The 12,858-nt window shown below is 42.1% G+C and overlaps 1 protein-coding gene and 2 long non-coding RNA genes across 3 annotated transcripts; 1 reads left to right on the top strand and 2 right to left on the bottom strand.

Moving 5' to 3' along the window:
- Positions 1 to 309: 309 nt before the first annotated feature.
- LOC135342136 (uncharacterized) lies at positions 310 to 1,103 on the bottom strand. Its single transcript, XR_010396768.1, has 3 exons — positions 1,024 to 1,103; positions 721 to 873; positions 310 to 611 (listed from the first exon to the last, which is right to left on the bottom strand). It is a non-coding gene; the product is annotated as an uncharacterized LOC135342136 (long non-coding RNA).
- A 1,316-nt stretch (positions 1,104 to 2,419) lies between these two features.
- On the bottom strand, positions 2,420 to 3,683 carry LOC135352485 (uncharacterized). The gene is made up of 4 exons (XM_064551662.1): positions 3,299 to 3,683; positions 2,874 to 3,051; positions 2,659 to 2,811; positions 2,420 to 2,612 (listed from the first exon to the last, which is right to left on the bottom strand). Exons 1-4 carry the CDS (start codon positions 3,315 to 3,317, stop codon positions 2,420 to 2,422), a joined length of 543 nt encoding a protein of 180 aa, XP_064407732.1. The 5' UTR covers positions 3,318 to 3,683.
- Positions 3,684 to 5,223: 1,540 nt separating this feature from the next.
- Positions 5,224 to 5,999, top strand: LOC135342056 (uncharacterized). The gene is made up of 3 exons (XR_010396737.1): positions 5,224 to 5,299; positions 5,373 to 5,480; positions 5,911 to 5,999. It is a non-coding gene; the product is annotated as an uncharacterized LOC135342056 (long non-coding RNA).
- The last annotated feature ends 6,859 nt before the right edge of the window (positions 6,000 to 12,858 follow it).

Below are 12,858 nucleotides of genomic sequence, written 5' to 3'. Positions count from 1 at the left end.
TATAGCTCGCTCACACGCTGCACACATGCAAAGTGTGTATTGTTATACTTAAGTCACCACTGATTGTCATTTTATTATCTATATTTGTACAATACATATCTCGTGCACGTCAGGTGACAGTGTCAGCCACATGTTATAATTATAAAAAGTGCATGAAGTGAATACAAATCTAAATAGCAAGCCGGTACGTAGACAGCTATACTATAATTATGGAGATCTATTTAGGCCATTACACAGGGTAATAATAATGCTAATGCATATAGATCTGCATCATGCATGTATTATAATTTACCTTCTACTTTGGCCTCCACAATGTCAAAAAATTCCTGGGGTACATCTGAATGGGGAGCGATCATGCAGGAATGGCCTACACCATTCTCTCGTGTGATTTTTGTTCCTTCATTCTTCTCGGCCAGAAAATACTGGGTGGCAGTTGTCTTCACATTCGCACGTCTCCTAAGCTTTTTCCTAATCCCACTTTCCTCTTCGTGCGGTATTTCCTTAAAGTCTAAGCCTTTCAAGAATTGCTTGAGTAGTACGGCAACTCCAATTTGCTTTCTTCGTTCGTCACCAATAAAATAAGAGCATTTGGGGTTGATCACTCTCAGAATCTATCAAATGTGTTTTTTCAATATGATAAATATAATAATAATTATACGTATACTGCGGCATAAAAGTTCACGGTCATGAATTGACGTCATGCATGCATGATTATAATACCTCAGAAATGGAAGAAGCTCTGGCATATGCCACCAAGTAATTTCCAAGGTTACTGGTGACTGAACTCTGAAATTTCTTTATTCCCGGCACAAGTATATCGTCAAACCAAGAAATCAGACTATCTCCATCAACTATGTCACTCATCCCGGATATCTGCGCATACATGAATGCATGTGTAAAGTGTATATATCATGCTGCATGCATGTATATAATTATATAGCAAAGTGTAGAAGTGCATGATTTTGCAGCGTATGCATATACAGGCAATCATGATTATGGGCTGATTCCAAAAATGAAACAAACCTCCAGAGCAGAAGCCAGAAGAAGACTGTATTCAATCACTGCTCTGGAGTCAAGGTTGGGTAACATCTCCTTAATGTGTGCTTGAATATTCTTGAGCTTTGTGGGCTGCATGCAAGCCACATTGTACCCAATCCTCACAACGGCTGGTCCGGCTGCTGGTGCCAATGAGAAAATCTCATTTATTGCCTCTGTCGACTGGAGATTGTACTCAAGGTGATGAGGAAACATTACAATTCTTCCTCTGCATACCACCCTATATAGAGTGTGGGGGAGCATGGGTGTAGCAACTTAAGGCAATAATTATTATAGGAAGGCTCTGCATAGCAAGGCGCGCTGACTACATAATTATAACCATGCAATAGTTAGCTTTTATTAAATGCCGATTAGCAACTACGTACGTAAACTGTATAATACTATAGGTTTATAAGATTATAATTATACCTCTTGTCCATTGAAGCTAGAGCATCCAAAATGTGCACATTGGCTGTTACTAGAGGAGACACACGATAAGAGCCACTTGACAGTGCATTACCAGTTGTATTACCACTGAAGACTGTCAGCAGGATCTTCATAACTTGCTCTGCCATGTCAGGGTCGTCAAAACACCACGGCATACCACCATGAAGCAACTTCCAGGGGCGTAGGGAGGGGGAGGGCTTTGGGGGCTGGAGCCCCCCCTTTCTCTGCAAAAACTACACTAAGAGCCCCACCTTCTCTGATGAGTCTTCAGCCTGGGAATTACTGGTATAGATTAGTGGCAGACAAACAGCATGTCCAAGAGCTAGCTATACTATACTAGTAACTTTGATTCTTTAGCGCAACTAAGCTAGCTAGCTAGCTATGGCTAGCTAGCTAGCTTTAGCAGTATTATTAATTGAAGCAAGGTGTGGCTATTTCTTGCACATGCGCAATGAGTCATTAATTAGGGGGTGTGGCTTCCGGTCACCGGAATTTTCGGCGCTCCGCGCCAAGTAGTTTCTGGCGCGAACAGCTCAGCCCCCCCCCTTCCTCAAATTCCTGCCTACGCCCCTGACTTCCGTAAGAGAGCATCACTGATGGAAGAGAAACGAGCATGTCTGACTCCTAGTGCAGCTAGACAGAGCTCCACACTCTTGGTTTTACCACGGTTTACTTCTCCCACAACCATTGTGACATCAAAACTCCCTTAAGTTGCTTGTAGCTTCTCATAAAACAACGAGGAAGCCACAGAGCCTATAAAAAAGGTAATGGATGACATGCAGTCACATGCGTGCAGTTATAGGATGGACATTAATATTAACTAACCTAACACAAAGACAGCAGAGTAGAAATTGCTCTGAGTCAGCTCACGCAGGCCACCTAACAGTACATCCAATGGCCTATCAGGAGTAGGGATGGTAGGGAGTGTCTTGTAAAACTATACCCCGCTTGGAACTACTCCTTCTTTCTTGATTACACTCTCGACCCATACGTAAGTGCATTCTCGAAGTGGTATGATCTCACCGTCCTCTTTCACATGGACATAAGGACTGAGAACAATAATCTCACTATCAGGCTGCCTTCCTAGTGCAACAATTGCTTTTCTGATTCTTCGAGAATAGTCAGGGTCACTAAAATTATATTTCATTAGATATAATGTACATGGATAAATCTCACTTTTCGAAGTCCACAAGCTTGTTCCAGAAGATGTCAGTGAGCTGACTGCTTTTAAGCTTAGACATTAACAATTTCTCGGGAACAGCACTGCCCAACTCTTTAGCAATGTTAAAGCCTTTTTGGTGGGTTTTATGCCAGGGAAGAAAACAAACCCTATAAAACAGTAAAACACAATTCATAGTAATTTAATAGTCACCATGCATGCAATCACTAACCCCTTGTCGTCTGTTCCAGAGGCCTTCACCTCCACAATGAAGCCACTGTAATCTGTGTTGTCATCACTTTCAAAAGGTGACGAAACTCTGCAAACGAACTTGAAAGTGAAGTTTGTCAGGGGAGTAAATATGTCGCCTGCTTTCAGGTAGCCAATGGCATTGTTTTGCTCTGTGAATTCTGCACAAAAACAGTCTATAATTGTATACATAATTATATGGTTTTACCAAGGAAATTACATGTAATTGTCACATGCAATTCCTGCTAATATAGCTACATGTTTTGGAAAAATATTTTCACAAAATAGATCTAATATCTCGGCAAAAGGCTGTCTGTTCAGAGACAGGCATGCATGCAAGGGATAATGATGCCAGTATACAATCTAAAAGTCATTCCAAATGGCTGTACATTCATGCAGTTGACTAACCTGGTGATGAGTGCTCCATGCTTGCCAGAGGTCAACTTGCACTTGTTTCTTGCTTGTCTGAGGCACACTGACGCTAGATAGCAGCTACTATTGACAGCAAAGACATGATAGACTTCTCTCTTAGATTTACCATGCAGGTCTCCGGTATGTGGCAAGTCAGCGCGCCATACACCTCAGTCCACCAATGATAATGCTCATATTTGACCGCAATGACGAAATCAGCGCGCCTTACAGTACTGGAACCATACACTGGAAGCAGAGTAGAGGACACAAACCACCAGTAACTGGACACCTTGTCCACCAATGATAATGCTTATACTTTACCACAATGGCGCGCCTTACAGTAGGTTACTGTACTGGAATAGAATATTCTACACAACTAGATCTGGACACCACCTTGACACACCTCACCCACAAAAATCACAATTAATGCTGATTCATCTTGCAACTGCTAGAATATAGGCTATAGTTCATGCCAAGGTTTAGCTAATCAAAGTTTATAGCATACACAGTCACTTATAGCTACAGAGATATGGATGCTAAGAAGAAGAGAAAACTGCCAAAGAATTTAACTGAAGCATCAAAACAGGCTAGGGCATACCTTATGTCATCAAGCAAGATTACTGAAGCTTGTGAATTGTTCCAAGACTATTGAGCTGCCTGCATCTTCAAAAGACATATCTGAGCATGATATCGCTACGTACCTGGTGGGACGATATGGTATCAACAAGATAGCACGGATATGTTCCGTGCTTTCTGGATTTCCGAAGACACTAAACACCTTCCATGTATCCAAGTACATAGCAAAAGTCACAGATATGGATGATGCACACTTGCTAGCCTCTTTCATTACGATTCATTGTCCACACCTAATAGCCACATTCACATCTAACCATCCATCACCAACTCTGTTAGCTCCTCCAGTGTCTAACTGCTTTGAATGCCAACGTCAATTGACTTCAAATCATGACTGTGAAGTATAAGTAATAAAATATGCACTTTGGTTTTATAAACTTCTCCAGGTCACCCTTTACACATTATCTGGTGTGAAGAAATTGCCGAAAGTCACTCTTAGGTGTCAGCCATGTGGTTTGACTTATAACTATGCGATGTGGGGGAGAAAACAAACCTCTGGCTTTCAATACTATCAGAGCCAGCAAAATTTAATTGAAGTTTATGACACCGTTTTCTTCACTCGGCCTCTCCTAGAATTTCAGTGCTCCCTTGCGTAAGTACATTATGTATAATGCACTGTATATATAATTATATATAGCGCGGGATTTTGGGTTGACTGCTTACCGGAATCACTCCCATGCAGGTTACACTTTCTATCTTTGCACCTAACTGCTATATTATACCTCAAAAACAGTGAAAATTAAGCCCCTCGGCTATGTATATGGTATTATTATATTATAACAGTCATTGCAATCATTTGCTCCTATCAAGTTTATCACTCCGCAGGAACCACTCATGGGTTTCCTTCCAGCTAGGGTTTTAGTGAAACATACAATGACACTCATTCTCTCAACAAGGACCAAGGTTTTATGCTATAATTATAATTATATTAATATATATAAATTCAATTATATACACATGGCTTGCATCCGCATTAATTTTACTTCTTGTTAATTCAGCCATGACAGAAAAGATTGCAGCAGATGCATTCTACAATGGAGAGATTGAGAATGAAATTAGGTTTCTTGTACTAGCAACCAATCCTACTTTTTCCCTAAGTCATTTCACCTTCAAACGAGACAGTGACAGAGAGGAAACAATGGAAATGATTGAAACAATTCGCTCATGCAGTATATACCCTCACTGTGAAACTGACTGCACTGCTGTTTGCAAGAAAAGAGGAAAGTTTTTCTACTCATAATAATAATATATATATAATAATTATATATACATTGCTATTATCATTATAATATAGGTTGTGGCACTCTGTGGGTTACTGACGGGATTTGGAAACTTGTTTTTCCACATTGCATGCACAGACTGAAGGTAAATGCACAAAAATTATCATCCAAGTCCTGCAACATACATTCAGTATTATTATTATTGTCATCGTTCACAGTATGTTGTGGACCGAATTCCATCAATATCTATGCCAGATGTGTGCACCTATCCGCCGGTGCCTGGAAAAGCTTTTTGTCAGGATCACTGCCAGTATTTGGAGTCACAGGTACCACCAGTACCAACAGATCTCATGCAGGAGTTTTTTGAAGCACTGCAAAGTTCAAAATAGTGAAATAATTACAATAATTATACACCATTATACTGAATAGTCGTATGCATGATGTGCTATAAAATAATATTACTGCATGTATATATACACTGGAACTTGTATACTATAATTATTAATCCCGTATCACATCCAGTCCAGTAATATTGCTGATATACTTTGTTGAGTATATAATTATAATTGCTATGTGAACTTTATCCTCAGTCTGAGAGAAAGCAGCTGGTTAATTCAGCATGCTGCCAATAACTGTATTCGAATAACGGCGGCAGCTGAACATTTTTTAGAGATAAGATTGTTACTTAAGCTATATATATTAGCACTCTTTAACCATGCATGCATGTACTCACTAATTATGTGCACCCTGATATAGGAGATGATGTTTCGGTTAACTTTGATGAAGAGAAAACAATAGACACGGTTCTACAAAACACTACTTCTGAAATTGAAATGGGAAAATCTGCAGCTATTTCTCAAGGTATATAATATTTAATGTATAGTGTGCGCATAATTATACTATAATCAGGAACCCATGATCTACTAGCAACAAACCCATCACTGTTGTCAAAGAGCCTTCATGTTGCCAAACCGATGACAGTCTACAGAATGTCGCAAAATTACTGGAAAAGCAAAACGTCTCCGGAGGTGGTCGAGGGGACACCAATTTGTTGTGAGAGCAGGAGGCCATATAGAAGCTTGGCAACCATTATACAAGTGAGAACACGCATGCAGTATAATGTACTGCACACATAATTATGTGGATGCGTTATTTTATATAATGATATACGTGCTATGTACCTAGCGTATGACAACATGTGCAATGTGAATAGACTGAAGGTTGCAAGAGCAGCCTTACCATTACCGCCCCCAATGGACAAGGCATGGCTCAATATCGAGAAGATAATTGACACGTTCCACCTTCCCAATCATGTAAACCCTGAAAATGCCATACGCTATATTCTCCTCAAAGGCTCAAAGAAAAGTGCCCTGACGCAAACACACAGGCTGGCGAGCAGACGTTTGTCTGGCTTGGTAGATTTAAGCATATTCTGTGTGCAATGAATAAGCAGCACCATCTATTTTACCTGCACAGAATGGTTCGAAGGAGGAATGCATACACAGTGAAATGCTATAAAGCTGGAAAAAAACCCATTCTGCCAAGATCCAAACTCTAATTGACTCATTCTCCTGCTGAAATGCTATACTTGCATGCATACCTATGTATTCCCTTTAACAATCTCTATAGTTCCGTGTAGCAATCATGCAAATGTTCATGCAATGTTTGATGATCAGTGATTCGCTGGTCACTAGTCAATTGGAAGGGATGTTGCCACAATGGAACGAGCTCCTCTGATGGCTTGAGTGAAAATGAGAGGCAGAATCTTAGCCATCTCTGCCAATTCATTGCCGAGATGTAGGATTGCCCCATTTGTGTACAAATATTATTTGTCGATGTTGCAGCAGGGCCAAGGACATCACGAGTGGGGTGAAGGATTTTGTGGATTGGACTTTCATACATTCTGCTCAATAGCCCATCCGCAGCGATGTTTTGGAGGACTCCTTATGTGACGTTTGCATGTGGTCCCAGGAGGTGTTCTCCGGAGATTGGCTGTAGGTGTGGTTCTGATAGGACGTTACGTTTCTGATCTCGTTGTGAAGTATATAACAATGGGAAACTTCCCTTGGGGCGTGTTGACCATCTATGGTTTGACGACGGTTTGATAGAGAACTCAGTGTTAAATGAGAAGTGCGAGAGTCGGGCCGGCCGGGTAGGTACGTTGAAACTGAATTCTGACACGGGGAGAGCAGTCGGTTTGATAGAGAACTCAGTGTTAACTGAGAAGTGCGAGAGTCGGGCCGGCAGGGTAGGTACGTTGCAGTTGAAACCGAATTCTGACACAGGGAGAGCAGTCAGGCAGCTTGAGGCACCTTTCTCCTAGGCTGAGTGTTTGTTTTGGGCTGGTATAGTCATTAGTGTGTAAGTACCTAGCTCCAGTTTGTGTGTAATGAAAATTTTCTAACAACTGGCCTTACCTAAACAGACCACACCCTTAAGCCATCTCAAATCATGCATCAAATGCTGAGATCTTTGATAATCCATCCATCCACTATCAGTATGTCTATCTTGAGCATGTCAACAGTGGTGGGAGGTGGGACAGGGGGTATTATCAGTTATCTTAGGGGTAAAGGACTGCTTGCAACTACCTGCGACTGTACAAGGTAGGTATCTTATATTATAATAAGCATAATTATAATAAACATTTTAAAGGAAAATATGTGTGATAAAAATAATAAACAAAAATAGGTGTGCTATTCCAATGATCGAACGGCGAAGGTCTTCAGCAGGGTCGGATGGCGTCTGTTGGTCCTGCAAGACAGCATCAGACACCTCGTAAGATTACTCTCCAACAGTGCCATTTTGTGGTGGTCCAGAGAATACCCTGTGACAGACATGGCTGAGGTGAGACCATCCACGGGGTGTGATATATACCAATGGCTCAGGGAGGTATGCTCAGCAAAACTAGTCGCAACTGTTATCCGTCTTGGAGGAGCTGGTGTTATTGTTCAGATCGATGAAAGTCTGTTCCGACGCAAACCTAAGGTAGCTCACAATAATATTTATTGTAAACACTTAAACACAATAGGGTGGACGGGGTAGGCGACCCAGGAGTGACTTGTGGGTTGGCTGACACGTCAACAACCCCTGCCACTGGCTTTGTCCAGTTAGTGGCAGATAGAAGAGCAGTCACACTCTTGCCTATAATATACAGGCACATATTCAACCAGGCACAATGATACATTCCGACTGTTGGGCCGCTTACAATAATGTACCATCGTTGCCAAATGTTGCATCCCATGGCACCGTCAACCACAGTATTGAGTTTGTGAACAGCGTCACAGGGGTACACACACAAAACGTTGAGAGCTATTGGAATAGAATTAAGATCAAGCTGAAGAGGATGCGGGGGGTTACAGAACAACAGTTGCCATCGTACCTTGACGAGTTCATGTGGAGAGAGCGACTGTCAACCCCTCAATCGAAACAAGCTCCAAGTAATGGCTGACATCGCCACACAGTATCCAGTCTAAGCCAAAATCATCTATCTGTCATCCATCAATCATGATTGTATTATTCACTCGATTAACTCTTCATTGTTTTCAGGAACATCAGTATCATATCACTTTCCCTTGTTTTCACATCCAGAAACATCACTTTTCTTAGTATCAGTATCATCCCAGTTTTTTGGTATCATCAGTTTATCCATCCAGTATCATCTGTTTTCTTCAGCCAGTATCTTTCAGCCAGTATCATTAATTTTTTCCTACAAATAAGGGTAGGTCAAAGGTCATTTAGCTACTACGGTTAGTGCAATGAAGCTACGCCCCCGCTTCCGGAAGCAATTAAAAGTTGGAGGCGAATACCGTTAGTGATCCGCTACTATGGCGTGTAATTTGAGTCAGTATTGTGCCGGTAATATTGCCGAGGCAAAAAAGTTTTACCGGTGTCACAGGACACGGCCTCCCCCAGGACAGTAGCTCCGGGGGGGGGGGGGTTCCGTCCTTAGGATATTTCCTCCCCCCGGAGTTTCTGTCCTAGGACAAAAGCTCCTACCCCAGGACCAGAGCTCCCCCATTCTGCGGTGCAGGTGAAAGTCAGTCCACAGGTAATCTGAGAAGACTAGTCTAGGCTACGAAGTAAACAGCCATAGACTAGATGCAATAGATGCTGTATCTATTATGTTATAGATCTCAATACTCAATAAATACAACAATGCAAGAGAAAGAAGTACAATAAATATAACCAAAAGTGCACAAATCGATACAACCAGAACAAAACCAATTACCTACTGGTTCATTGCGAATTTTGGCACAGCGATAGTGATACTACTCACTAAATTTGTCACACATGACCATATCCTCAAAAGAGTCCGGTCTCTTGCACATGCAGTATATTGTAATGGCAATGGTTTGTGGTGTTGGTCTTTTGGGCATCGCTTTCTTTGTGCGAGGGAACCGTGAGAGTTTGCCCTTCTCAAAGCACTTAATGAGATGTGCTCTCATTTTGGCCTCATCAAACACTAGAGAATCCACATTATCGTTCATAGCAGCGTGATTGCAGCAGCAATGCTAAATAGTCCGCAGTTGTTAGCACCCTCTTGCTGCTGGAGAGCCACCACAGAGCCCATTGCATTGAATTAATGGGCTATACACTTGTGCTATCTGGAGCTCAGTACTTGGGGAAAGCGTTATATGGACCTTTCCAGGTGCAGTCCATTTTCCCTCCCATTCGATGAGAATTGGCCATATTCTTTAGCATGACACTGCTGCCAACTGGATAACTCTACGACAAAAATGGCAAAAATTAAGCTAAAGTTTGCTATATAAAATAATACCTTCAAAGAGTTATGCTTGTTGTCATATTGCTGCTTCTGTTTTTGCTGTGCAGCAGCAATGTTCTCCTTGGCATTGAGGTGACAGCGATCACGAATTTCCATCAACCTTCGGAGAATTCCATCCATGTCTTCTCCGTCTTCTTCATTTTCAGTCTCCTCTCCACTCAATTGGTCAGCATCTCCTCTATCTTCTATAGCGTCGGCACCATCTCGTTGATCCATATCAAAAGTAACAGCTTTCCGCAGGTGGCGATTGAACATTAAGAAAAAGGGTGTGTACTTTGATGACGCCTACAATCAAAAAATAAAAGCATGCATGATATAATAATTAAAATTTTACCTGTTTTGATATGCGATAGGCATAAAGAGCAGCAGAGAGATGCTGATCCCAGTCATCAGTACTAGAATCGATTACCTTCTTGAGAGTGTTCACTAGAGTCTGGTTGAAGCGTTCATCAAGGCCATTTGTTTGTGGGTGGTAAGCACTTGATACGCAGTGCTGTATGTCAGTCAACTGAAAAAGTCGGGTGTTGATTTCGTTGACAAACTCTCTTCCTTGGTCTGATTGAATCACTTTTGGCCACCCATGCCTGCAAAATGTGTCAAACAGAAATTTTGCTACACCTTCTGCTGATTTTGATGGGAGTGGGGCAGCCTCAGGCCACTTAGAAATAGTCTGAGAGCGTGATAATGTACTTGTTTCCAGAGCTTGTTTCAGGTAGAGGTCCTACTAAGTCAATACCAACTCTGTACCAGACCTTTGTCACAGGGATGGGATGTAGTTCTGCTCTGGGCTTCTGCAGTTGGTGATTCGTTCGTTGGCATTTGTCGCAGTGCTTGCAGAGCTGTATGACGTCAGCATGTAGGCCTTTCCAGTAGAAATCCTGAGCAACCTACATGCATGAAACAGATATAATTATACTTTATAAGATATGATGATAAATATACCTTTCCATAGGTCTTGTCTCTCCCAAAATGCATTCCATCCAGTCCATCGTGGCACATGTTTAGTATCCTGCTTTTCTCCTCTTGCTTCACCACAACTCTTCTCATTCTATGCATGCCAGTGCTGTCCTTCTCAGGCAGGTATAAGCATTGTTGCTGCAGAGCATATCTTTGAACTTGACTTTGTCTCTTATACTTCTCTTGTCATTAGTGGAAAGCCCGTCTCTGTATTTCTTCTGGCCAGCATTGCTGGCAGCAGTCTTGTACAGCAGTATGTCCTCATACTCTTGTTGAGTAGCCATTCTGATTGCTAACAGTCTATACATTTCTCATGCACTCGCACGTACGCTTATACTATAGCCTTGACAGGTTTTGACAGGGTACATGTACCCAGATGATATATCCTGGGGGCGGGGATTCAGTCCTAGGACGAAACCACCGGGGGGGAGGCATTGTCCTAAGACCGCAGGCTCCGGGGGAGAAACTGTCGCCCGGAGGTTCTATCCTATGACACCGGGACATTTGCCGCGGCAATTGTCCCAGTAAAAATATTGCCGCGGCAAATGTCCCGGTAAAACTTTTTTGCCTCGGCAATATTACCGGTGTCACAGGACACGGCCTCCCCCAGGACAGGAGCTCCGGGGGGGGTTCCGTCCTTAGGATAAATCCTCCCCCCGGAGTTTCTGTCCTAGGACAAAAGCTCCTACCCCAGGACCAGAGCTCCCCCATTCTGCGGTGCAGGTGAAAGTCAGTCCACAGGTAATCTAAGAGGACTAGTCTAGGCTACGAAGTAAACAGCCATAGACAAAGCCTAACTAGATGCAATAGATGCTGTATCTATTATGTTATAGATCTCAATACTCAATATATACAACAATGCAAGAGAAAGAAGTACAATAAATATAACCAAAAGTGCACAAATCATAAAGTGATGCAACCAGAACAAAACCAATTACCTACTGGTTCTTTGCGAATTTTGGCACAGCGATAGTGATATACCACTCACTACATTTGTCACACATGACCATATCCTCAAAAGAGTCCGGTCTCTTGCACATGCAGTATAATATATTATTGTAATGGCAATGGTTTGTGGTGTTGGTCTTTTGGGCATCGCTTTCTTTGTGCGAGGGAACCGTGAGAGTTTGCCCTTCTCAAAGCACTTAATGAGATGTGCTCTCATTTTGGCCTCATCAAACACTAGAGAATCCACATTATCGTTCATAGCAGCGTGATATGCAGCAGCAATGCTAAATAGTCCGCAGTTGTTAGCACCCTCTTGCTGCTGGAGAGCCACCACAGAAATCAACAGCCCATTGCATTGAATTAATGGGCTATACACTTGTGCTATCTGGAGCTCAGTACTTGGGGAAAGCGTTCCATTGAAGCAGCTGTCGTATAAATACAGTTCACCCTTAAACAGAGAAGTGGCAATCCAGTGCTGTCGTTCTTCAACAAAGAAGATTTGCACAGCTGCACGTGTACAAGTAAAATTATCATAATTACATAAACGTTGTCTTACCTGGGCCTTGATTATTGGAAACTGGTGGAAATGCCTTTAATTGGGCCAAGAGAGTATTATAGCAGCCTTCAAACTTAAGGAATTGCATCGATAATAACTGGTGGGCTGCACGCATATGCTTGTCGGAGAGCATACCACCTATTGCACTCAACACTTGTTTGTCAAAGAGGTTTCTTCAGCCACATCGTTCCCTATAATCATATACACAGAAGTCTAAGAATTGTACAAGATATATACACAGCTTATACAGAATATTCTACCAAGAAAATAGACATGTTATGATAATTATATATTATTACCCGACTCTTTTGTTTCTTCCTAGGAGGTGACTTGCAAGGATCTTTTGTGTCAAGAGGACGCTTATCACGCTTATCTTGCTTTTGAGAGGGTAGGTCAGGCTTTTGAGAGGGTACATCAGGCTTTTGAGAGGGTAGGTCAGGCTTTTGAAAGGGTACATCAG

This window comes from Halichondria panicea, chromosome 1 (assembly GCF_963675165.1).
Source record: "Halichondria panicea chromosome 1, odHalPani1.1, whole genome shotgun sequence".
Lineage (NCBI taxonomy): Eukaryota > Metazoa > Porifera > Demospongiae > Suberitida > Halichondriidae > Halichondria > Halichondria panicea.
The sequence above is the reverse complement of the archived record's forward strand: the minus strand, read 5'-3'. Positions and strand labels throughout refer to the sequence as shown.